The following is a 26,669-nucleotide window of genomic DNA, read 5'->3' as shown; positions in this document are numbered from 1 at the left end:
ACTTTTATAACATTAAGAACAATTAGCTCATAAGAATTATTTAATTCATAATCAACTTATTAACAACGAAAAGAGTTATGAAAATACTCTTCAACCCTTATAGTATTTTCTTATAGTTTCATATAAAATAAACACAAATAGTATAAAATAAGATAAACACTTTGAAAGTCACATGTCAGTAGAGAAGAAGTAAGAAGTAGAAGGAGAGTATTTTTAATCAACATAAAATAATTCAACAAAAGTAAATTTTTTATTGAGTAATCAATTATTTTGTTGCATCTTGCTACATTACAGATAATTTTCAAAACTCATTATAAATAACTAAAGAAAACTCACGCGACATGCATTTACTTTTTTTAAGATAATAAAAAATAAATTTAAATAATTTTTACAATGTTATTGTAGGTCATATTTGTTCTTTTAGATAATTGCTTTATTATAGTAATTATTTTAGTTTAAAAGAATAGTTAAATTTTAGAAAAAAACAATCAAATTGAAAAAATTGATCAATTTTTAAAAAATCACTTAAAGGGTAAAATTGATAAATTAATTATTTTGATTTAAAAAATACTTAGAAAGTAAAATTTGAAATTAAATATGTACACCAAAGAGAGAATATTTTTATATAATAGTATAGATGATGAGATATTTTAAAATTTAAAATTTGGAAAATTTATCTGATAATCCTATTAAACTAGAAAATGCATGAAATATGTGTAAATTGATGACATCCATTGAGGTTGATAACTCACATATTTGATGTTGTAGTTCAAGGTTAATTTTGTCAGGACACATACTTATGATAAAAACATGTCCAGAAAAAGGTATCCATCATGTCCAAACTGGTGAGTTTTTTTCTACCATTGTTGTCTGGCCACGACCGAAGAAAATGAAGTCAACTCAATAACCTCACAAATTTTACATTGAAATGGTTGTTCAATCAGAGCCTTATAAAAAAAACTTTTATTTTGTCCAATTTAGTGAGACAAGTACCAATATTTGTGTAAACTAATATTATTTTTTGACTTGCGGTTTTCCCAAGTAAACGCCCATCTAATATAGCCTTGGTTTGCTTTGTTCTGTGCCAAGTTGCCACTTTAATAGTATCTAGAAAGCAGTGAACTGTGGATTAACATTTGGTTAGAATCTAATCCTAAAAAGGTGTCGGCATTTGGAATTGCATCCTTAATCAAGGTCATTGTTCGTATTGGAAGATAAAAAGTTAATAAAAGAAAGCAAAACCAAACCACTCCCATGCAACCTTTATTGACTCTTGCTTGATTACAAGAGTTTTAAATTTAAGCAGTTAAATGACGTTTTCAAGGTCTATTTATTTAAAACCTGTCACTAATGCCTCGTCAAACCAGATGGATCCACTAAATAATTCAGACTCAATCCTGTTCATTATGCTTCACTGTTATTGGTTTAGTTTTAAACCCGAACCAAACATAATAAGAATAACCAACCTTAAAAGTGAGAAACCAAAGTTAAACTCGAAAAGCATTGTAGTTAAGTAAAGGCAATAATCAATTGCAGAAGGGAAAACACTATCCAATAGTGCCCCTTCTAGATTTTTTTCTTTGACCGTTTCTGCTCTTTCATTAATTGTCGTTTTGCAATGTGAAGAGAGAATAAGTCAAATACTAACAGTCACATGTTCACACTTCACCATATTTCACTTATTCTGACTTTCAAGTTGTGAACAACAAAACCTAATGGGAAAAAATCATTCTTTTTTTATTTAGATGAGAATTTTTTTTAATATTTTGTTGTTTTCGAAATATTAAATATTTGGGTCGATTAAATAACAAGATGTAGTACTTTAAGAATTTCGTCCATGGTCATAGTTGAGCTGCGGAAAAACAATATATAGAATGATTTTGTCAGTAGTTTTCATATGATCCGCAATGCTAATTTGAATGCAGATGCGTATCAAGGCTGGTGCATTAGCACCACCATTATCATAATATTTAAACGCGCTTTTCAAAAAGCTTTTACTTCCAACGAAAAGTGAGTCCATACTGTACTTATTTCAGACAATCAATTTCCTGGCCCCTCCACATTCGTGTGAAAACAACATCGTCTTAATACACTTGAAAACAATGTTTTGCTTTCACTTAGCTTTTATGTAACACTCAGCAATGACTTTTGACCGAGGGAAACTATTGAACCCGTCAAAATACTGTAACTTGTAACAAATGGCGCACATCATATCCATTATGACCATTTATGATTTTGAAAAGCCAACAATGGAAATCTTTGACTGAGCCTAATGTGCTTGGGAAATTTCTTCATCGCTTCCTCCTGTGTTGACACAAGATAAGCCCAGCAGCAGCAACTTCGTTTGTCTTTGTAACATTACTGCTAATTTCCAAAGATTTGGCATAACATTTTTGTTGCCAATATAATTAGTTCAAAGACATTCACTACCTGAAGAAAATGCACCAGTCAAAATTAAACATACAAAAGCCAATTAATTGGAGAAAACTAAAACTTTGCATACTTACAGAGCTTACAAACTCCTTCAAGCGTGTAGCTTCCATCCTTTTGAACCTAGTCCCACCTGTCACAGATGTGCACAGCTTCCAGTAAGACATGCTGAATATTTACATAAAAGAATGTTCATATTTAAGAATATCTTGTATTGTCGTTTTATAATTCAAATAAACTGTTTCAAATTTTCTAGTTTCAGGCATCATCATCATCATCTCTACTTTTGTCCCGGTTAATCAAAAATTGTATCTCATGTGTTGAGATATCATCTTGTCCACACTATGCAAAACTTCTTGTGGTTTTAATTGAACACCAAATTCAAGGATTCGTCTATATCACAGATGATTCAATAAAGGGCTGAAATGTCCAAAAGGTACCAAGAGGATTCAAACGTTTTTTCCCTCCAAACAAGCACACATCCACGAGCTTCCATGTATTTTAGAATTTGTTGAGGAATTAAAGACTCAAAGCATGCGTGAAACTTCGCTTTTGTTAAACTTTGACAAGCCAAAAGGAAAGCTACTAGGCCATTTGAAGTTAAACCCTCCACGTGAAAAATGGATATATACTGCAGGCAGCTTATGCTAGCAAGTGCAATGAGCCCCACATCGGTCACTGAGCAATATGACAGCTTTATCTGCAATTCAAATAAATCAATGCTAGTTAGTTCTTAAATACACACTGGGGGATTTGAGACCATATAACATCAGGTACTGATGATAATAACTTCATAAACGCTAGCATGCAAAAGAATCTCCAAATGTATTGGACAGGGAATAGGAACCTACTTGTTTTAAGCTTTGAGAATGTTGAGCCAACTGAATCATTCCAGCATCATTAATTTTGCGGCACTTCTTCAGGTCCAGAGTCTCAAGATTCTTACAACCGGCAACAATATTTGAGAGACCCTGTGGTGAAATATGAGGGCACCCTCGGACTTCTAGAGTTCTTAGTTTCTGGCATTTTGAAAGAAATGCCAGTGAAGAATCTGTGATGTTGCTGTTGTAAGCAATGTTAACAACCGTAAGTGAAGGACAGCCAAGGGAAATTGCAATAATTCCCTCATCAGTTATTCTTGAGCTCCTGTGAAACAAAACAGAGCAAACTTTAAAGAAAAACAAAGGAAGATGTTAGCAAATCATAACCATTTTATCAAGAATCACAATCTTTAGGTGAGATCAGAGTTGTCTAATGTCTATATGCAATCAAAACTATATCTTTTGCCATTTACATATGCTTTATAATGAACTTTCATGAAGCTTTTTCACTCGTCTCACTTAAAAAATGAGGTAATAGGCTGCAAATTTCCTCCCAATAATGTTTAAGTTGGATTTAAATTTAACAAAGTTGAGATACAAGAACCTGTAAAGATCAAGATTTTTGAGCTCTGAGCAACTGTTAGCAATATGCTTTAGTCCTTTATCAGTTATCATCAAACATATGCCCAACTTCAGACTAGAAAGTTTGGTACATCTTGAGATCGAACAAAGCCCTACACAAATCAAGATGAATAAATCATGCACTGAAGGTAAACAACATTTTATAATGTAAATCTCTGGTAAGAAATTCAACCTATGTCATCTATTTCAGTATCTGTGACATCTAATTCTTCCAACAGTTGACACTGTCCAATAAACAAGAAGCCTTCTCTACTGATCAAGCTACAAGATTCCATTCTAAGGGATGTAAGCCGTAAACATGAATTTGTTAGGTTGGGTATGAATTCAGGTGTTAGTGTACGACAGCAGGTTATGTCTAACTTCTCTAGGTTTTTGTTTGTTTTCACAAGGAAGGAGACATTCTCATCGGTTACTCCAACACATTTACTTAAGTTCAGTTCTTTGAGTGAGTTGCATGAATAACCGATGGCTTTTAATCCTGACTCTACACCCAAACAACCATCGAGTTTCACCAATTGCAGTCTTGGAAAACTTTGCAGACATTTTGCTAGATCAGTAGTAACCTGAGTACATAAAATTAGTGGCTGCAGAACAAGGCACAGTCCATAAAATGATTAACACATAAATGATTAGCCAGATTCAAAACTTACAACCAGGCTGGAGGATAGGATAAGCTTTTCCAAGTTCTGTGCACCATTTGTAAGAGAAGCTATGCCAATATGACCAATGTTTTGACATTTTGACAAGTTAAGCATCTGTCAATAAAAGAGAGAGCATGAGTGTTATCAAACTGGTAAAGTTAATTCATCCCTCTCCTTTCCGTAGAGCATACTTAAACTAGTTCCATAAACAACTTACAGAATCCAGATGACTCACTTGCTAGATGTTTGAATGAATATCATATAGAAAAAATAAGTACAATTTCTTATACGTTGAAAATCACAAGCATTTCAGTCAGTCTCCATTGCTTGGCCACAATATTACTTTTCTCTATTAAAAAGATGAAGAACAGGCATAAAATAGTCAAATAAAAGTTTGCTTGGGTCCAATGGGTCCGAGAAGGAAATGGAAAACCAAAAGGAATACCTTCAATGACTTGCAGTTTGCTTGGAGGGTTGCAAGGCCGTGATCCTCAATGCCGAGACAATGCTCAAGAACCAAATCTTCTAGATGTTCTAATTGAAGGATATGGTTAAGACATCTTTCTGTGATCTGCTACATTAACGAATTGAACATTGAATTATCAGTGCCAAAATAAAAATTCTCATGTATATCTTCAAAAAATTACCATAAGGTAAGCAGAATAGTAATCTTCATGAACAGCTGATTTTATCAGCAATAATGTGATAACTATACTAAATAACGAGCAAACATTATCTTCAAGATTGGTCATAAGTTTACCATTATCGAATCTGCACTCAATCAATATCCATCACCAATTAAACGAGCAAACAAACACATGCTAAATCCGCAACATTCCACAGATCGATCACTCTCCACAAGTAAAACATTCACAAGGCACCAAACTAACTGCGTTTTAAAACACAGCTCACAACTGAAATTACAGCCAAAACATCTAGATTTTTATACTCTCCACAACAGCAATTGTATCCTCATCAGATACGTTTGTCTGCATTTTTCTTTAGTATAAAAGAAACTGCAACCATAATGTAAAACCATAAAACTAATACAATGGAATAATTTAGCAATTTCCCATTGAAGGGCACATGATCCAACCATCTCAATCTCCACGACAAGGACAATACAGCTTTTGAAAAGGAAATGATTAAAGATCACCAAAACACACAAAGGTTAGCTAGACCCAACAAAAACACTTCTCTATTAAAGATTTGACAATCATTAAATATCCAAATCCATTACCGGCATATAAGAAAGATCCAAACTCCGAATCTCCTTGCACTTTATAGCAATCAAACCAACCCCAAAATCAGTGACCCGAATGCACCACCTCAACACAACATGCCTCAATCTGCCACACTTGACAGCTATGCACCCAATCCCCATGTCCGTTATTCCCTTACACCTTCCCAAACGCAGCCTCTCCAAGTTCACAGCCTCGGCAATTGCCTTGGCCGCCACGTCAGTGAGGTCCGGTCTGTTGGACAGGTCAACCTCCACCAGGTACGTACAATTGAGAGCGAGAGCGGAGAGCCCCACGTGCGAGAACAGCCTGCACCTAGAGAGATCAAGGGAGCGCAGGGAAGAGCGCCAAGCGAGAGAGAGGGCCTTGAGGGCGAAATCGTCGACGCAGGGACAGAGCGTGAGGTCGAGGTGCAAGATGGAAGGATAGCGGCGAGAGGCTCTGGGGAGAAAGTCAAGGCGACGTGGCTTGAGAGCGGTGCGGTGAGTTGACTCGAGCGCGTAGAAGGACTTGCAGGCTTGGGAGAAGAACTTTGGGGCAAAAGGGTCGTCGCGGATGTGGTCGAGGATGGCGTAAAGAAGGTCCTTGGCAAGGAGATCGAAGAAGTTGGGTGGTTCCATGGTGGCGCGCAACAAGAGTAAAAGTCAACGGAACATTCTGGTTCTGGATGTGGTTGTATTAAGGTTGCTAACTGAAAGCATAGCAGTGTTTCATCTATGTGTGGGGAGTTTCGTTATTCCGTTGAAACTTGAAAGCGTTAAGCTTCGAGTTTGGTCGCAGATGACTGTGTCAGTGTCAGTTCACAGTGCTGCTGACTTTGTCCTCCGTCGTTTTGCTTCTGCTCTTGCTATCGCCGAATTGCCCTTGTCGCAATTTTTTCTTTTATTTTCTAATTTTCAATCTTAAATTCCAATGTTTTCTTAATGTGTTTACAAAATGGCTAGGGGGCATATTTGGCATGGGAAGAAACAAATAAAGGAATCATTACATGGTGAAGTTGTTATCTGAGGTAGGATAGTACAGCTGCAATGCCACATGGTACGGCGACCACTAAAGCAGATCTTCACTTACGTTATTAATTATCAAATTATATAAATAATAGTTTATGACAACCATGGCATAAGAAACCACCAAAATTTTGGTAACAGGTTTTTCGTGGGAAATTCCCGTGTACATGTTACGTAGTAGGCTTTTCTTTTGTCTTCAGATCAAAATTTGTTTAAACAATGTCACCATCTTCACAAGCGCACAACAAATTAGGTTCTTTTCTTATATACCTCTATTTTTTTATGTCTAATACAACAGTGGTAGGTAACTGACAATTTTTAGAATTTTTAATTGACAACCGGTAACATGACACGCTTAGATGTCCAAAACATTCATATGAGAGTAGTGCATGTTGAGGGCTTTGGTAGTAATGAATAGAAGTACTAAAGATTGTGGTTTTTTTTTTTCGACTATGGATATTGATGGTTCGTTGTTAGACTATGGATGTTTGTAGTTTTTTTTTTTATTGTGGGTGTTTGCAGTTTTATTCGAGTGTGGATGTTCGTGATTTTGTTCAATTGGGTGTTTGTGGTTCTTTGACTTTGGGAGTGATTTTTTTCTTTCATCTTTCAGTTTGTCTAATAATGTGATTTAGGTTTCAGTGGTAGTATTGAAATCTTTTTGAGTGACTTAAAACCTTCATTACACAGGGACGTGTCGTGGTCCCAAATTTGTATTCATTGTTGATTTATTACAATCCTTGTCCATTACAATTGTTTTATCAAGTGTTCCTATTATCCTTCTTATTACTTTAGGGAAAAGTTGGTCACCACGATTTCGAGCTTAATTAGGGAGTCCACCCCCACAATTCTGGTCTTTATTGATGAGGTGGGACAGATTATTTTGAGCAAATATGACCTTAAGGTCAGCAATATGACATTGAGCCCAGACAGAGACGCCATTTCACTAGTGTACATTTTGGTTCTAAAGTTTGAAGATAACATATTTGTTTTTTAAGAATATGTAGGGTATACTATAATGGACGAACAAGAAAGTGAAACCGTAAGTGCATGTAACTGTTTAAATTTGATAATCAATACTTTGATTGTTGTATTGAATGCATGAATATATCCTTTGATTTACACTTGCAAGCTACACTTAGAGTTAGGCACAAAGTACTAACACGACATATAGTTTGAATGATTGTCTAAATTCATTCCAAAAGGAGTGCTTGAAGGCCACACCTTAAATGGATAGTGGGCATGGTAGATCGTGTGATAATTTTTAGTCCTATACTTCTAGAATTAATTGGTAGGTGGAATGTTGGTCAAAAAGCTTTTAGGATTAGAAAAAACTTAGTCCTTTTTTAAGTTCAGGATGTATGTTTATTTTTAGATTTACGTGATGTTGGTGAAAGTGTTAACCTGAAAAATGATGTAGGTGGAATTTGGTAATAGAAATTTAAGGTATTTGCTTCATTTTAAATACACAAGAGTTAATGAGCTTGGAAAAAACAACTCTTTAAGGACCAAAATTCACTGATTCTAAACTTAGTGTACTCAAATCCATTTCAAAATATTCTTTGCTCAAGAATTATCAGCCCTTGGGAAAAGATTTTGTTAAAAACAATAGCATGATTCCAACTTTCAAAATTGTGTATAAAATAATAAACAACTAGGATAAATGACAATGCCAAATAAACTGAAAATCCCATTTAACATAGATCACCTGGTTGTACAAACAACAAAATTGCTACTCAAGTTCAAAGGAGTAATCTGCAATTCCTTGTGAATGTGTGATGTTGTAGGCAATGCTATTTATTCATTAGGAAGTCGAGTCAATGCAGACAAAATATTTGTAAGGTGTCATTCAAGTATTCGTAAATGTTTTAGCTGGTAGAGGCCTGCTTCCATGCTTTCATAGGCACAAACCTAAAACAATTTAAGATAAACATAACACAGAGAAATTCATTACCTATTAAATGGGCCTATGATTTTTCCTTTATATTCTTGTCCAAGGAGTTCTCATAACAAGACTTTTGACACGCTTTCTAGATAGAGCCTTTAGACGCGTGGACACGTCAGATTTTTGTTTCTCCATGTCTTTTTCAACTAAAACATCAGCAAGTCGAACATGATAATTACTTCCAACATCATCCCATACTCTTTAATACAGTAAGTTCACTGAATTTAACTTCTCAAATGGAGTACAAGTACCATATCCCTTTCATGCCTCTTTTGTGCAACAAACATTTCCAATTTCTCTACCACTTTCTCAAGCTTAACAATGGAAGCCTCTTGGTCAACAACCGTACCAACCAATGCTTCTTTTTCTGCAATAAGGTCATACAAACATTCCTTTTGGTTATTCTTCTTGACTATGTCCATGAAAGGCTTTGTTAAGACAAAATCGTCTATGCGCCTAAACGTTCTCATGTTTTAAAGTTTTATCAAATAACATTAAAACGAGATAATAATCTGAAGACAACTTAGGATGAAAACACAAAAGACTTAGAACCTAAATTCCCAACATAGAAAATCTACACAACACTTAGAACCTGAATCTCCAACGTAGAAAACCTTAGGAAAACACCTAGGTTCTTAGGAAACAAAACAATATCTAGGTCAAAAACACCTAGACATTATGTTAAACGGTTATTATGCCTAAAGAGTATAAGAGAGTTAATTTTAAACACTTAAAGCTTATGATACCCAAAAGGTATTCACTTTAGCTCTCGAAAACAAACCATGTCAAGATGATGTCTTTGATAAAACACACTAAAAGATTAAAAGCCTAAAATACAAAAGAAAACATAAACAAGATAAACGTTATTTGCCTAAAGAACAGATAATGATCAAAGGAAGTGTTTACTTGCCTAAACGATAACATGGGAGAAAACAATACTTCGTCCAATGATGAAGTCATACTCAACGCTTTGGTATTTTTAAAAGAAAAGCGTAATTTTCAAATGCTACCTTAACGGTAAGAAATCCAAAAGCACTTTTTGTTCTAAGAAAGCATTAAATGACATTAAGTGCTCAACAATCAAAAACAATAAAAGTGATAAGAATAGACTTATCTGTTGCATGCATAATTTACTCTATTATTTGCAGATAAACTATTCTACATGCATCGACAGAGTTTCAGATCAAATATCACAAAGTGACGTTAAAGACAAAAGAGATATTCACATAATGTTCTTCACTTGAAACCATGCCTAAAAGGATGTACTACCTATTGTTAGAATACGACAAGCTCGTCAAATAGAAACCTTAGTTTTGAAGTTTAACTAAATAACATGAAATGAATAATTCTTTATGTATAGAGAACTAACTCTAAACTAGAAACTCACCAAACACTAGGATAGAAAACCTTAAGTTAGAAGGTCAACCTTAAGATAGAAAACAAACATCAAACACTAAGGTAGAACATCCTAAGTTAGAAAATCAACCTTGAACTAGAAAAACACTAAAGAAAAATGTCAGGTCAGAAAACTCCAGTTTAGAATAGAAAACCACTAGGCTAGAAGACCATAAGCCAAGAAGGTCTAATGAAAATCACAACCTTACAAACAAAAAAATCCTAGGTTAAAAAATCAACCTTGAACTAGAAAAACACTAGGCCAGAAAACCATAAGCCAAGAAGGTCTAATGAAAATCAATAAGTGTTAAAGCAAAAACTCTTGGTAGAAAGATTTCCAAACTCACCAAGAAGAAAAAATGAAGATAATCCTCTAAGAAAAGTCGAAGTAAAAACTAGACTAAGAGACTTAGGGTAAAAACACAAAACTTAGAACCTGAATTCTCGACATAGAAAACCTATACAAAACTTAGAACATGAATCCTCAACATAGAAAAGCTTAGGAAAACACTTAAGTTTTTAGGAAATAGAAAAACTTTTAGGTCAAAACACTCAGACTCACGGCTAAACGCTATTATGCCTAAAGCGTCTAAGAGAGTTGAAGTTAAACGCTTGATGCTTATCATACCTGAGAAAGGTATTCAGCTTAGCTCTCGAAATCAAAACAAGTCAAGATGATGTCTCTAACTAAACAAACTAAAAGATTTAAAGATTAAAAAATACAAGAAAGCTTGAAACAAGCTAAAATAAAGCCTTTATGCAACACTTGGTATCTTTAGAAAAGAGCTTAATTGTTAAAAGCTACTTAATGGTAGAAAATCAAAAAACACTTTGTTGTTCTAAACAAGTATTTAATGACATTAAATGCTCAATACTCGAAGACAGCAAATATGTTACCTGATGAACTGATTGTACATCAAAATCCAATCCAATCAGTAGTAGATAATAGGAAATACATTCACGGAATGACCTTCCTCTAGAAAACAATGACCTAATACCAATGTCAAAACAAATCATCAATAAGTAAAACACCAACCAAGAAGTATCTTACAGACTAAACAATATCAATCAATCTCACAAAAACAAAAAGATTAGAAAACGTATAATCCTGAACAAATGACTAAAACACTTAAAAACACTTAGGTAAAAAGAAAGAAGCACACTTGCTATACACGTCTCTATCTCTATCCTGTGCAGGAAAATTGCTACAAACATTCATCTTATAAGCACCGAGTGAATGTTGAGAAAAAGATAAGAAGGAGTGTTGATCAAATTATCAAAAGTTATGCCAAAGAGATGAGTTAAGACTACTTTTGATAAAAGCTCTGAAAAGCACGTCTGGTCTAAGCTTCGTCAAAACGACAATATTGTCAAATCTCAAGATAAGCACTACCACAACAACTATATCATCAAAGTGTATAAATAGAAGACTAGAAGGTATTAAAGGTGATGATGAATAAGAGAGAAAATATGGAGATATAGAGATATCTCATCATCCATTGAGCAAAGAAATCTCTTTGAGCTATTAAATCAAAATCCCTCAAATGAAGAGAAGAGCTCAAGAAAATAAAGATATTCTCAAGCTTCAATAGAACATCCACTTGAAGAAAGAAGAGAGAGTAAAAGAGTGAAAGAGTGAAACAAAGGAAAAGATCTCTCAAGCTTCATTGCAATATCTACTTATATTTAGAGAGAAGAAAAAAAAAGAAAAAGAAAAGTATCGCTCTAGTGCTTCAGTGTATCATTTGCTTACTTGTGTAAGATGAGAGAGACATTTGCGAGTGTTTATACTATTTTGTATTGTAATCATATTCTCTTTGTGAGAGTAATAGTCTGAACAACTTATAAGCAATTATTGATTGCAATTGTGGAGAGAATAAAAACTGAGTGTACCTTGATGTGAATGTGTGAATGACAAAATGATATGTTGTATAGAGTTTTATCTTTATGTTATTCATGAAATCCAATTCCAATGAAGTTATTTTTTAAATTTCAATCGTAATTTTTAAAATTCTTGTTATTACAATCTAATTGCATCATTATGAATTCAATCATCATCGTATCTAAATTGAATTTGATAAATAAACAAGATTAGACAAACAAGACATAAGTCCCTTGGGAAAATGATACTTAAAACTTCCATTCGCTATTTGTCACGATTTGTTAAACTCGCCAAAAAAGTTAGTATGTATTGTTATCGGGTTTTTGCTTTTGATAAACCTGGTTATTATTGTTTATATTTTAAATCCATTCTATTTTTCTGAGGTTGTTAGTCAGTGATGTTCAATCAACTATATTGTTAGTTTTTGTTCGATTTGACTGGGTTGGTCATGCCAGCTAGAGCCTAGCTTATCAATTTGAAAATTTAATGCTAGAAACATTGTAAGCACGACTATTTAAATCCATCTCAGCTTGATGAATAGCAACACATCAAAATTACATTGCAATATCTTTAAGGCTTTGTTCTTTTGTAGGGATTTGGGGGAGATGATTTGAATGGATTTGAGTGGATTTGAGGGTAATTTTTTTGTTATTTTTTTGAGTGGATTTGTGGGTAATTGAGAGTGGATTTGGAAGTAAAGTTTGTGAGAATTAGTATAGGATTTGATTGATGTGACAGATTTAAAAAATTAGTGTAATTGATAGAAATTAAAGATTACCAAAATACTCCTAGTTATTAAAGTAATATAAAATGTTATTTATTAATGTTATATTTAATTGTAAAAATGTTTATAAAGAGACAAAATTATAAATAATTTTTAAAATTAATTTTTAAAATGTAAAAAAATTATAAATTAGTAAAATGAATTTTAGTATATATTTTACTAATATTATAAATTAGTAAAATTATACCTCCTCTTCCCTCCCAATCCCTATTCTAATATTATCATAATACGTACTCATCACCACTCTCTTTCTCTTTTCTCTCACTTACAAACATTTTCACCTCTACATTTTCATGATACTTTTTTTTATTTCTCTTTCTCTTTCCCTTTGATCTGCATATTTCTATTTCCTTCTTTTCTACTCTTCTTGCTTGATGATGAATGGGAGGAATAGGTTTCCCTTCACCCCATCACAGTGGCAAGAGCTTGAACATCAATCTCTCATCTACAAGTACATGGCTTCGGGAATTTACATTCCACCTGATCTTCTCTTCACAATAAAAAGGAGCTACTTTTATTCCCCTCTATCCTCGAGGCTTTTGCCTAACCAGCCACAACACTGAGTTTTTTCTTTTTTTATCTTTTTGTAGAAGAACTGATGGTAAGAAATGGAGATGCTCCAAAGAGGCATACCCAGATTCAAAATGCACAGAGAGAAAAATCGTTCAAGAAAGCCTGTGGAAGTTTTGAAAACAACACCATCAACAAACACAAATGCTTCAACTCAATAACCAATCTCATCAATCACCAAAATCAATACTCTTTCTCCTCTTGCATCATCTGAATCACACCAACACTACCCTCCACACTGTGCCTTCTTTCAAGCGGACCAACTTCTCCGCGATACTACCACCGAGGACGAACAGGCCTTCGATCCCCAACCTCACGTCGCCGAGTCCACCGGCCTCAAACTTCTTGGTCTCTTCCTCCAATACGTCGAGTGCATCGCCATGGATAAACTCGACTTCGCCAACGACCTCCTCTCGGAGATCGCTAAATGCACCTTCACGTACGTCCACAACACCATGTTGCATCGTCATCCTTCTTCAGATGCGTAGACCACCGACCTTGCAACCTCCACCATCGTGAATATGGCGCCATAACCATCAAGCTTGCAAGCTAATTCCTCCATGCGAACCGAATTCACCCATTCGAACCGAGCTCCAACGTTGACAACCATGGAACCGAATACACAGGAGGGCTGGGTAACCAAATACGAGCCTATGGGAACCGAATACAGCTTCCCTTCTTCGTATTCATACCACTGGAATCGAATACCAGCTACTGAAACTGAATACAACTTAAGTTCTCCTGCTTCATATGTGTGAAATCAAATCCTCAAATGGAACCGAATACATCTTGGCATTGTTTTTCTTCATGGTGCTGGAACCGAATACGAGTCCTCTTGGAACCGGATACGGGTCCTCTTTATCATAAAAGTTGTAACTGTGTTCTTATTGTAAACATGTAGTGCAATTACAACCCGATTATATTAAGTATCAAAATTCATCCCTCCAAATCTCACTACATCCGCGGGTGAGTGAACAGTACAAGCATCCCGCATTTCGCCGCAAATCCGTCCGCACAATTCACTTCAATTGAACGCGTAAGTTTTCCAAATTCATCGTCGCCAATCACTGTGAACAGTCATTTCCCCTCAAACGAACAGAGTGTAAGAGTGTGTATGCATCAGTTTTGCAGCTTTTCTTTTAACATTCATAGGCCCTTTTGGTTATTATTCCCAACAATTCATCAAGACAAACAAACAACAGAGTGTAAGAGTGTGTGTGCATCAGTTTTGCAGCTTTTCTTTTAACATTCATAGGCCCTTTTGGTTATTATTCCCAACAATTCATCAAGACAAACAAACACAGCCTTTCCTAAAAAGTGGGTATGAAATCCTGGCCAGCTTCATTTTTGGTTAAAAGCTACAACAAAAATCTCCTCCCACAAAAGACTAATTTAATAAAACAAATCTACAAAAGCAATATTATAGTATTTGAAAAAATAATTTTGTAACAAACACCTCAACTTCTAATACTTTGAAAGAATTATACCAGAAAAATGTGACAAGTACTTTGAGAAACCATCTAGAATGTTTGTGTTCTTGATCGAAATTTGGTCAACTATTGGTAAAAATGACCTGAACGACTAGTACTTAATAACATTTTATATCGTCATCTTCGGCTTTCTTCACACATACGCACTCTACGATTTCTTCATTTACAATAAATAAGGATTACACTAACCTTTTCTATGATATAAACCATGAGAAATACCAACAACGTAAAGAACACACTGTAGTAGTAATTTCTAAAAATCTCAACCAGTAATAATTGTATCACAAGTTCAGAAGAACCCAGGCTCTTTATCGTTCTTATTTCTGTTGTCTAAAATTGTATCACATTTTCTCCTTTATTGCAGTAGGTTTATATTCTGGCGAACCTCTCTTATAATTTCATTTAATTCCACCCTTGAATGCTATGGTTCATTATTTACCCTCAATTTCTCCATAGTTTTATATAATGAACCCGAAAAACTTAGATCACGTGACTCCTAAGATATGATCCATTTTTTTACCTAAATGCAATACTTTTGTCTTAAACAAAGTAAAGTGTTTCGAAAGCTTGTTACCACATCACTAGTTTTGTTTTTTTTTATTTCCTTTCTTGACTCTTCAGCCCCTATTACAATGTTCCAATGGACATATTTGAGTGATAAAACTAAAATTAAACCACAAAATCAATAAACATTATAACAGCACTATATCAACCTTTCCACAAACGTGGTTGAATTCTTACTCTGCCTTGCTGGTTTGACTTCCGGTAAACTTACAATGTCTGCAATTAGTTTCTTAAAGATCTACAAAAATACAGACTACAGAAAACGGATAAGCTACTTCTTAGCAAAGGTTATATTCATGGGATTCAGTGGAGTGATTTTGAAGCCATTGAGAGCCTGCATGGCCATGGATGATTGCACCTCATCTTCAAAATCAACAAATCCAATTCCTGGCTTGGCTTCAATCAAGCGCACTTCCTTGAAACCTGGGTATTGTTCGAAGAGCATTTCAAGCATCCTACCAGTAGTTTCATGAGGCAAATTCTCTATGAATAAAATATTATTAGGAGCAGCTGCTTCTTGGGCACTGGATCCTTGACGGAATGATGCCTGCGGATAATAGTAGATATTCTATGTTAGTGCAATAATCACTACCATCATATCCACCGACCTACAGCTAAACCAAAACCAAAAACTATGACAATAATCATTGTTCTTTAATTTGCTAGTTTCATTCATGCTTACAAAACTATCAGACATGAAGATTGATCTGATGAACCAAATATGTAAGAGGAGAGAAGAGAAAATCAGACACTGTGTTAGTGCAATAATCACTACCATCATATCCACCGACCTACAGCTAAACCAAAACCAAAAACTATGACAATAGTCATTGTTCTTTAATTTGCTAGTTTCATTCACGCTTACAAAACTCAGACATGAAGATTGATCTGATGAACCAAATATGTAAGAGGAGAGAAGAGAAAATCAGACACCATAAATTATTACAGAAACTTACAGTTGGACCACCATTACTAGCACCATGTATGCCATTAGCCGCAGCAGATTGTTGTGCTTCCTCAGCACGCCGCTTTCTTTCAGCTGAATAGGCAAAACTATGTCAGTCTAAATTAAAACAGGCAGAACTACTACCAACCTAACAAATGAACTAATATTAATTTTTATGCAACAAGATCAGAAAGATGGAACTTAAAAACAATTTTGAAAAGGAGAATTTTGATATTTTTCTCTTAAAATGCCAAACATAATATTTAATTGGAAATGCAGATTTATTTACACTTAAAATCTAGATGGCTTTATCCTTTTGGTTAGCTGCCGATGTGTGCATGCAGCAATTGAAGGATATTTTTTTTCCAAATTTGGAAGGGGACTAGGTGGGTTGATTTACTAATCTTTCACACGCACAGTAGTCCATAAGCATCACCAAGAAATCCATGCATATGGACAAAATAAAATTAACGTCACAAACACTATATAACAACGACAAGCTCCACTGCTAAAACTTCCAACAGAAAATTTCTATCATTTTATTTGGGGCCTAAGAAATCTGAGGTTTGATAAAGGTTTACTAAAGTTCCCAGGCAAAGGAAACGAAAATAACTTTAAAAAGTACGACAGGTGCATTCACGAATGACCACAACAAATGACCATTGGGTTCAAACAACAGTATGATCTCCATCATATATGTAAATACTTCCAGTTATTTTACTTTTTTCAGTTTTAAATTTTCCATAGAGAATTGTCATGTTATGATAAAATTAAATAACATTAATAATTTCTTCTTTTTAGCTGCATTGCGGATTCCTCCCATTAAATTCTAAGGACTAGTTTTTGCAATGTTACAATCTCATTATACATGATCCTTTGTCCCGTTCAAACATACAGAGAGGGAAAGATAATAACGGTACATGTAGTATGCATGAGTTCTACAATTCCAAAAATGACGAAAATGACAGTTATGCTCACCTTTCTCCTCTTGTTTCTTCTTCTTTTCCCTTGGAACATAACTACCCTCTTCTTTTGCAATACAATCGGACTTTGTTTTTGCATATTGAATTCTCTACATCAAATTATTGGCAAAAAAAGGCTTTAGACATATGTTAAAGTGAAGCTTTAACCAAAATCAAAATATCAAGAAGCTTCATAGGGAAAAGTAAGTGCGTGTCTCTGGGGTGGCGGTGGGGGAGATAAAGAACACGGGGAGATAAAGAACACGGGGAGATAAAGAACACGGGGAGATAAAGAACACGGGGAGATAAAGAACACGGGGAGATAAAGAACACGGGGAGATAAAGAACACGAGACGTCATCCATATTTTGTGTCATTCTTGACAATGAAAATAGTTCCAACAGGACAGGACAATAAAAGTTTGGATCAAAGAAATTTAAACAATATTTAAGTAATAACACCCAGAGGGAAGTATAGTTTGGCCAAAACATAAATCCATAATAGAGGAGAAAAACAGTTATATATGATGCACAAGCAACGAGAAATGGTTTCAAAACTTGGGTACAGGACACAACACATTTATGAACAGAACTTTAAGGAAATTAACAACACTATAACTTGATTACCATAGGTTTTTCATAAAATGGGAAGTTTTGCATTTGTCTCACAGCATTGCTGGCTGCAGTGACTTCACTGAAACAAACCCATGCCTGTCCTCGAAGCCTGGGTGTCTTTAGAGCAACAACATCCAAAATCCTTCCATATTGAGAGAACAAGCAATACAGAGATCTCTTCAACTCTGCCACATCGAATAGAACACAATGTAACATTAAATTCTGATGAAGGTACAAAATCAAAATTCAAATTGAATCTATTTTTCTAAACCTAAAGTCATTTCAACAAAATCAGTAAAATAACATATCAGATTACAACATCTAACAGGCAAAATCATTGGCACGTTTGACAAAATGCCACAACATATATCTTGGTTAAAGACACATACACAAAATGCCACAACATATATCTTGGTTAAAGACACATACACGCCCCTTAGCATAAGCAATAAAATTTCAGCCAAAGAAATGCAAAATCATTGCTCCTCCGAAGCCAAGTCCACAGTCACCCCAGTTTGTAAAAAAGAAAAAAACTATCACATGATCAACACCGATTTATTTTTTAAAAAACCCTAGAGTCACAAACAAAATCGCAAAAGAACAAATCCAATTAATTTTAAACTGTCATACGGTCAACATGAAAATTCAAAGACAATTAACTTTTTTAAAACCCTAAAGCCGTATCAACATCTCCAATTACAGCATCTGAGACGTAAAATCACGGGCAAGCATATTGAAATGCCACTACACGTATCTCCAGTTTATTAAGCTCCACACATTCTCTAATTGAAACATGTCCATATCATAAAATTTTAATAATCAACGAAATTTAGGCAAAGGGGACACAGGAATCATAGCTCCCAAGACAAATCCAGTCACTCTAATTCAGTGGATAAAAAAAATTAAACACTATCATCCTGCTTCAAATTATATCCTCAACTCACTTAAAACTTTAATTGCAACATAGCTTGCAACATAGCGGAGTTAAAAATTTACAGTGAGAAAATGGTTGAAAATTAAGCAGACAGTAAAATAAAAAGCATGTGAATAAGGGTGTGAACAGATGTTACCGTCTTTCTTGACCTTCTCATTGAGATTCTTGATGTAAATGGTCTGGTTTGGAGGTATGTCCCCTGATAACATTCTCTCTCTCTCTTTCTGATTGAGATGAATGAACACAGTGTAACGGTGGTGCCCTAGCCAGCAGAGACGAAGCTTAGAAACAAAACGTTGTTTTTATTATGGGCTGTTTTAGAGAAATTCACATTTATTAAAATGGGTTCGGCCAGTTTGTTGTAACACCGCTTTAACTATGGTTTTTGCTTTTTGCAGCCCCTGATTAGTATTTGCACCTTTATAATATCGGTTAAAAAGACTAAGATACCTTTTCTTGTTGCACTACTTTCCCTTTAGAACTTTTTTTTGTCACTGTGTTTTTTTTATCTGCTGTCCAATTAAGAAAAAGAAAAAGAAAACAGAGATAGAGTAAAATGTTGGGATTTGGTGAAATTTATGTTTTGAGAAGCATTTCATATATTTTGAAAAGCCTGTGTTAGAAATCCTCTTCCATAAAGCATCTCACAAGTTTTCAAAAATTTGTTATGAAAATCTCGTTTTAAAAAGCATCACATATATTGTAAAAAACTTTATGTTATGAAAAATTTATTCTAAAAAACCTTATAGAAAGCTGGACTTAAGAAGATTTTTATTATAATTAATAGGGAAGTCACCACGAAATATAACATAAAAGGTAAAATAATTATTTTAAAAATTACATGAGATAAAGGAAGTTAAAAGTCTTAAACTATTTATGACATGATAACTTATACAATAAACATTGTTAAATTAACATAAAAAAAAATACTTTTTGAATTCAATTTTGTTTGAGTGAAATATCTAAAACATTATAAATATTTAGTATAATTGTGTATTTAGAAGAAGATAAATAACAAGAAGGATAAGGAGAATAAAAATAATATTAATAAGAAAAAGAAAATGATGAAGAAGATGGTGATGATGACTATGACCAGAATATGATTGCTAAACCATTGAATAGAAGTAAGCACCTAAGTAAATGAACAAGCTGTGAAATTGATAAAGTAAATTGATAAAGTAAATTGATAAAGTAAATTGATGATTAAAAAGATAAAAGTAAACCTGAAATGTGTGTGGCGTCCTGTTATGATAATGAATGCATATTATCAAGAAGGATTGCTGTGCTAACTTAAATTGATGTTAATCTATATGGTTCGAATTCAAAATAGGATTGTAACTGAATACTCAAATAACTAGTTAGATTGGTTAAAGGGTCTTAATATAAGCTTGATTTTATTTTCACTAGTAAAGCGCACATTATACCACGGTTACAAGGAAACCGCAGCATAATGGTGCGCGGTGGCAGTTTTGTAAATAAATCGAACATATATGCCGCGGTTCGGATTAGAACCGCAGCATATACTCCAGTCAACCATTACCTTTGACGTCACGTGTGAATAAAAAATTAAATAACAGAGGTATATGCCGCGGTTGTCCAGACAACCGCGGCATATACCCCTGCCAATTAATTGCAGGTGCTGACTGGGTCAGAGAATTTCAAACGTTACTGAGGTATATGCCGCGGTTCTCCAGAGAACCGCGGCATATACCCCTGTAACTTCTCAACTTCTCTGCCAGTCAGAGAATTTCAGAAGTTACAGGTGTATATGCCGCGGTTTCGCAGAGCAACCGCGGCATATACCCCTGCACATCTACTGAAATTCCCCATAAGGCAGTTGGGCAGACAGTTGTGTTCAGCACGTTACAGGGGTATATGCCGCGGTTCTAGGAGCAACCGCGACATATTCGCCTATCTGAAATTAATTTAATATGTATTTGAAATATTTCGAGGTATATACCGCGGTTGCCCGCTGAACCGCGGCATATAGTTTGAAAATAATTTCAAAAATGCCATTTAGGATTATTTATTTAATCAGTATATGCCGCGGTTAAGTAGGGAACCGCGGCATATACCTATATTATACCGTGGTTAAGTAGGGAACCGCGGTAGATGCCCCCGTTCAGAGTTAAAAATTAAAACTTGGAACAGTGATCGTCTTCTTCCCGCAAGCTCTGTTTCGCGTTTTTTCTCCCTCCCTCCGACTCCAATCATCTCCGATACCTCATTTTTCACCGTTTAAACTTGAAATTGTTCGGTCCTTTCTCATTTGTGACGATAAAAAACAGTTTTAGCCGATCAAAATCGTTTGAAACGCGTCATTCCCTCTCCGCTGCGATTTCGTTTTTTTTGCACCAAGCGTTTTCGCGGTTCCTCTTCTAGGTATTTATGCCCTTTTGCATTCTTAACGTGATTTCTTCATTAGTTTTTGCATAATGCTATAGTTTTGGTAATGTATGAAGTTTCTATAGTTTTGGTAATGTATGGTATAATTTTTGCTTTAATTTTGATAATGCATGAAATTGTTATAGTTTTGGTAATGTATGATATGGTTTTTGCTATAGTTTTGGTAATGTGTGTTGTAGTTCTTGTATTATTTATAAACCTTAGTAAGTTTCAATGATATGTATGAAATTGCAAGTTTGATTTTTAGTAGCTTATCTTTTTATGTAATATTTAGGAATATGGATCGAAATTGGATTAATTTACCACGTATTAGTGCTGAGTACGAGAGAGGTGTAGAGGAATTTATACAATTTGCGCAACGTAATGAGGGGAGAAGTGATGATGAAGTGAAGTTTAGATGTCCTTGTGTGAACTGTTTGAATGGGAGAAAGTTGAACGCAACTCAAATTAGAGAACATCTTATATGTGATGGTTTTCTAAGATGCTATACAACATGGATCTGGCACGGCGAAGAAATGCATTTTCCCAATGACTCTCAAAGTGTAAATGTTACTGATTCCACCATCGAAGAAGATCGACCGGATGAAGACAAATTGGAGGACATGATCCGCGATGTTGGAGCAGAAAATTTTGCCAAAGCTCATGTGTATGAGACGATGTCGACTGATGCGGAAACACCTTTGTATGTCGGTTCAACTAAGTTCACACGTTTGTCAGTGGTGTTAAGGTTGATGAATTTGAAGGCGAGCAATGGATGGACTGATAAGAGTTTTACAGAACTGTTGACGTTGTTGAATGAAATGTTGCCAGATGGAAATACACTGCCCACTCGTAATTATGATGCGAAGAAAATTCTTTGTCCAATGGGTATGGAGTATAAAAGCATACATGCTTGTCCCAATGACTGCATTTTGTATAGGAAAGAGTTTGAATTTTTGACAAAGTGTCCAAAATATGGCTTATCACGATACAAGTAAAAAAACAATAGTGAAGATAATGGTCAGATAGAAAAAAATGGATCTGCTTTGAAAGTAGTTTGGTACCTTCCAATAGTGCCCAGACTTAAGCGTTTGTTTGCGAATCCCAAAAATGCTAAAAATCTTAGATGGCATGCAGATGAGAGAAAAATTGACGGGCTGCTTCGTCATCCAGCTGATTCAAAGCAATGGAAAAATATTGATCGACAATTCCCCGAATTTGGTAAAGAGTGTGGAAATCTTAGGCTTGGTTTAGCCACTGATGGAATGAACCCATTTGGTAATCTGAGTACCAATCATAGTTGTTGGCCAGTTATATTGATAATTTACAACTTATCTCCTGCATTATGCATGAAGAGGAAGTACATGATGTTGTCTATGATGATATCTGGTCCAAAGCAGCCTGGAAATGACATAGATGTTTATCTAACCCCACTAGTTGAAGACTTGAAGGTTTTGTGGGTTGATGGGGTTGAAATATTTGATGCATTCGCTTCAGAGACTTTTATGATGTGTGCAATGTTATTTTGCACCATTAATGACTTTCCTGCTTATGGTAATTTGTCAGGATACAGTGTCAAGGGTCATAAAGCGTGTCCTATATGTGAAGAAAACACTGCAGCTCATCAATTGAAACATGGAAGAAAGACGGTGTATCTGCGTCATCGGAGATTTCTAGAACGTAATCATCCATATCGAAGGTTAAAAAAAGCATTCAATGGAGATCAAGAGAGGGACGAAGCACCAAATCCACTTACTGGCCTTCAAGTTCTTGAAAAAGTTAATAAAATACATCATGTATTTGGGAAAACATCGAAGAAGTCATCTGTAACGACCCCTTGGAAGAAGAAATCAATATTCTTTGATCTTCCATATTGGTCAAAGTTAGATGTTCGACATTGCATAGATGTGATGCATGTAGAAAAGAATGTGTGTGATAGCTTGATTGGTACATTACTCAACATTCAGGGAAAGACAAAAGATGGAGTGAATGCTCGTTTGGATTTGGTTGACATGAATATCCGAGAAGAGTTGGCACCCAAGGAGATTGGTAAACGTACTTATTTGCCCCCTGCATGTTACACAATGTCTAAACAAGAGAAGATAAGTTTTTGTGTATGTTTAAAGAGTATCAAAGTACCACAAGGATACTCTTCAAATATGAAGAGTTTAGTGTCAATGCAGGACTTAAAGCTTGTTGGCATGAAGTCTCACGATTGTCACGTCTTAATGCAACAGTTGTTACCGGTGGCTATTCGTGGAATTTTGCCCAAAAATGTTAGGCACACCATAAACAGGTTGTGTTCATGGTTCTCGTCAATATGTAGTAAAGCCATCGATCCTACAAAGTTAGATGAACTTCAAGGCGAGATAGTTATCATCTTGTGTCAACTAGAGATGTTTTTCCCTCCATCTTTTTTTGACATCATGGTACATTTACTTGTTCATTTGGTTAGAGAAATCAAGTTGTGCGGACCGGTATACTTAAGATGGATGTATCCTATTGAGCGTTATATGAAGATTTTGAAAGGGTACGTTAAAAATCCATATCGTCCTGAAGGTTCGATGATTGAAAGGTATATTGCTGAAGAAAGTATCGAGTTTTGTTCAGATTACATGACATCAACGAATCCAATAGGAGTTCCTCGCACAGCATGGTTGAATAAATTTTCTACAAGTAAAAGCATCCGAGGTGTCAATGTGGTGACAAAAAATCGCGAAGAATTGTTGCAAGCGCATCTTTATATATTGAACAACACAGATGAGGTGATCCCTTTTTTGGAAGCACACAAAGCCATTGTTAAGAATAAAAATCCAAGACAATCAGAGAAATGGCAATTGATGGAGCATAACAAAACATTTATGTCTTGGTTCAAATCTGAAATTGACAAAGAGCCACATTCTTCTGAAACTTTATTGTGGCTTGCAAATGGTTTGAAGTTTGATGTCGTGTGTTGTACAGGTTATGAAGTCAATAATTGCACATTCTATACGAAGACTTTGGATGATAAAAGCACAGTACAAAATAGTGGAATCAGTTTAGAAGTTGAGTCACTTCATTTTTCCACATCAAAAGATCAATCTCCTGTACTTGGATCAATGAGATATTATGGTATAATAGAAGAGATATGGGAGGTTGATTACACCAAGTTTTTTGTTCCATTGTTCAAGTGTAAGTGGTTTGACAATAAGAGTGGTGTGAAAATAGATGACTCGGGTATGACACTGGTTGATTTTCGCAAAGATACTGCGTCTGACCATTGGTATGTTGCTCTTCAAGGCAAAAAACAAATTGAAGTTAACGAAGACAATCTGATTAATATTTATATTGCTGACAACCATTCATTTCAAACTACAACAAATTTGGATGACCAATCTCTAGTTGACGATGATTTACATGCAATTCGGTCAGATCATGATGAGGGAATATACATATGATGAATCCATATCTTTATGTATGAATTTTCAATTTCTGTATAAGTATTTTATTAATATAACATAAGTTTTCCTTTTATACATTTCCTATGATTACTATTACATGTTTTGTTAATTTATATGATATTACATAAGTCTTGAAATAAAATTTAATGTTGTTATTTATTTTGACAGATATATGGCTGATCATCCACATTCTTCAGGGGATGAGGCTCCCCCAACCAAAATCACTAGAGGACCCACTAGGATGAAACAACTATTGATCAGGAAAAATAGTGGTGAAAGAACTCCGGTGAATGTGAATGTCACCACGGGTGTGGCAACTGGCCCCTATGCAGATGACTTCCGATCATACCTTGGAGTAGTGGCACGTGATAAGATTAGCATTCTCATTCCATCTTTTGATCATGTGTCCGAGGTTGATCGGAACATTATTTGGAAAGATATATTGGTAAGTTAGTTAATAGCATTTGAATTAAAATTTGTTTATATTGATAATTTTGTACTAATACAACTTTATTATGTTTTTTTCAGATGACATTTGACATTCCAAATGTCACATCACTTAGAAATAAGTGTTTGTCAACTGTTGCAGAAAATTTCAGAAACTTTAAAAGCAAGTTGACATCAAGATACATCTTTGGACACCTTAAACATAAAAGTCCATGTAGTGCATATAAGTTCAAGTGTATTCCCTGAGTCATATCAGATGTTATGTCGGTTCCACATCCTTAAAAATGTTAAAGCTAAATGCAAAATGTTAGTTCATTCTACTGAGGTTTGGGAAGTGTTGATGGATGCATGGGAAAATGTGATGGATTGTGCTGATGAAAGCTTGTTTGCTGAGTATGTGAATGGTTTTGAATACGCAAGCAGATCATGGCCTTTGTTCTTTGAATATGTTAATCAGAATTGGATTATTCCGTACAACACATACTTTGTAAAGTTCTGGACGAACAAAGTAATGCATTTAGGGAACACAACCACAAATAGGTATGTTGTAATGTTATTTTATTTATTTGTTTTGTAGATAAATATTTATTTGTACTTGTTGAAGTTTTTTTTTTGTTTCAGGGCTGAATCTGCTCATTGGAGCCTGAAGAAAGTTCTGGCCAATAGTATGGGTGATTTGTGTTATTGTTGGGATAGTATTCATAACGTCATTATCTTACAACACAACAAGATTAAGGCGTCATTTGAAAGTAGTTTGTTGCTCAGGAGTGACTATTTTAAAGGCTACATATATAGAGAACTTATTGGGCGTGTGTCTCGATATGCATTGGATCTCATTGCTAAGGAATTGAAAATAGTGCACCAGATAGGATTGGACTCCTCAAAGTGTGGATGCGTATTGAGACGTACATTTGGTGTCCCATGTGCATGTGAATTAGCACGATATGATCCTAGGATGATCCCATTAGGTGAATTTCATATCATGTGACGAAGATTGCATTTCTCAAATGTTGAATTAAATGAAACTAAGCCTCAGTTATCCATTAAAGATGAGTTGAAACAAGTAGAAGAACGATTCAATGAGGTTGACATTGGCGGTAAAGTCACCATCAAGCAGAAGTTACTTGAGATTGTTTGTCCTACATTGACATCAATGGTCCCTCCATTACATAACCCCTTATCAACGTAATCATAACAAATCCCTGTAAGAGGCATCAAACTGGAATTCAACACAATGTCTTGAATTCCCTCGTGGCATGGTCCTAACTTATTTACTTTTTTTTCGTGGGAGATCAACTTCAGTGTGTCCCCTCGATCCTACACATCAATATTTAATAAATTTTCTATTAAAAAAATAATAAAATAAATTTTATTTTTGCACTCACCCGGCCTTGGGAAATAGCATAAGCTACATGCTGAACATAGTGCGTCAGCAATGAATGATCGTGTGGACCTCCAGGAAATCCAGCGACATCCTCTTGTATGTCATGAACATCTGCATGCTCCTCCTCATCGTCATCATCGTTAGGG

The 26,669-nt window shown here is 35.0% G+C and overlaps 3 protein-coding genes across 5 annotated transcripts; 1 reads left to right on the top strand and 2 right to left on the bottom strand.

The window, feature by feature from the left end:
- Window positions 1–1,930: 1,930 nt before the first annotated feature.
- On the bottom strand, window positions 1,931–6,809 carry LOC108338629 (F-box/LRR-repeat protein 3). Of its 3 annotated transcripts, XM_017575631.2 has the most exons (9): window positions 5,775–6,808; window positions 4,980–5,108; window positions 4,544–4,648; window positions 4,066–4,456; window positions 3,856–3,985; window positions 3,282–3,576; window positions 2,871–3,130; window positions 2,508–2,563; window positions 1,931–2,430 (listed from the first exon to the last, which is right to left on the bottom strand). In XM_017575631.2, the coding sequence occupies exons 1-8, from the start codon at window positions 6,393–6,395 to the stop codon at window positions 2,554–2,556; spliced, it is 1,941 nt and encodes a 646-aa protein (XP_017431120.1). In that variant the 5' UTR covers window positions 6,396–6,808; the 3' UTR covers window positions 1,931–2,430; window positions 2,508–2,553. The 3 variants fall into 3 exon arrangements, with proteins under 3 accessions (XP_017431120.1, XP_017431117.1, XP_017431119.1); XM_017575628.2 differs by having other exon boundaries at window positions 2,508–3,130; window positions 5,775–6,809; XM_017575630.2 differs by having other exon boundaries at window positions 2,508–3,130; window positions 4,980–5,105; window positions 5,775–6,809.
- Window positions 6,810–15,517: 8,708 nt separating this feature from the next.
- On the bottom strand, window positions 15,518–19,172 carry LOC108336358 (U2 small nuclear ribonucleoprotein B'' 2). The gene is made up of 5 exons (XM_017572788.2): window positions 19,004–19,172; window positions 17,946–18,118; window positions 17,337–17,430; window positions 16,369–16,451; window positions 15,518–15,959 (listed from the first exon to the last, which is right to left on the bottom strand). Exons 1-5 carry the CDS (start codon window positions 19,074–19,076, stop codon window positions 15,684–15,686), a joined length of 699 nt encoding a protein of 232 aa, XP_017428277.1. The 5' UTR covers window positions 19,077–19,172; the 3' UTR covers window positions 15,518–15,683.
- A 5,699-nt stretch (window positions 19,173–24,871) lies between these two features.
- On the top strand, window positions 24,872–25,385 carry LOC128197876 (uncharacterized). Its single transcript, XM_052880718.1, has 2 exons — window positions 24,872–25,137; window positions 25,221–25,385. Exons 1-2 carry the CDS (start codon window positions 24,934–24,936, stop codon window positions 25,383–25,385), a joined length of 369 nt encoding a protein of 122 aa, XP_052736678.1. The 5' UTR covers window positions 24,872–24,933.
- The last annotated feature ends 1,284 nt before the right edge of the window (window positions 25,386–26,669 follow it).

Source organism: Vigna angularis, chromosome 7, assembly GCF_016808095.1.
Source record: "Vigna angularis cultivar LongXiaoDou No.4 chromosome 7, ASM1680809v1, whole genome shotgun sequence".
NCBI lineage: Eukaryota > Viridiplantae > Streptophyta > Magnoliopsida > Fabales > Fabaceae > Vigna > Vigna angularis.
The sequence above is the reverse complement of the archived record's forward strand: the minus strand, read 5'-3'. Positions and strand labels throughout refer to the sequence as shown.

Bases quoted from the DNA above. Each gene is read 5' to 3' on its own strand.
- LOC108338629 (XM_017575628.2), bottom strand. From the start codon at position 6,395: ATGGAACCACCCAACTTCTTCGATCTCCTTGCCAAGGACCTTCTTTAC. The intron at 5,109-5,774 runs GTAATGGATTTG...TCGTTAATGTAG, and splicing joins TGGATCTTTCTTATATGCCG to CAGATCACAGAAAGATGTCT. The intron at 3,986-4,065 runs GTTGAATTTCTT...TGATTTGTGTAG, and splicing joins TACTGAAATAGATGACATAG to GGCTTTGTTCGATCTCAAGA.
- LOC108336358 (XM_017572788.2), bottom strand. From the start codon at position 19,076: ATGTTATCAGGGGACATACCTCCAAACCAGACCATTTACATCAAGAAT. The intron at 18,119-19,003 runs GTAACATCTGTT...TCGATGTGGCAG, and splicing joins TGAGAAGGTCAAGAAAGACG to AGTTGAAGAGATCTCTGTAT. The intron at 16,452-17,336 runs GTGAGCATAACT...TTGCCTATTCAG, and splicing joins GAAGAAACAAGAGGAGAAAG to CTGAAAGAAAGCGGCGTGCT.
- LOC128197876 (XM_052880718.1), top strand. From the start codon at position 24,934: ATGAAACAACTATTGATCAGGAAAAATAGTGGTGAAAGAACTCCGGTG. The intron at 25,138-25,220 runs GTAAGTTAGTTA...TGTTTTTTTCAG, and splicing joins TTATTTGGAAAGATATATTG to ATGACATTTGACATTCCAAA.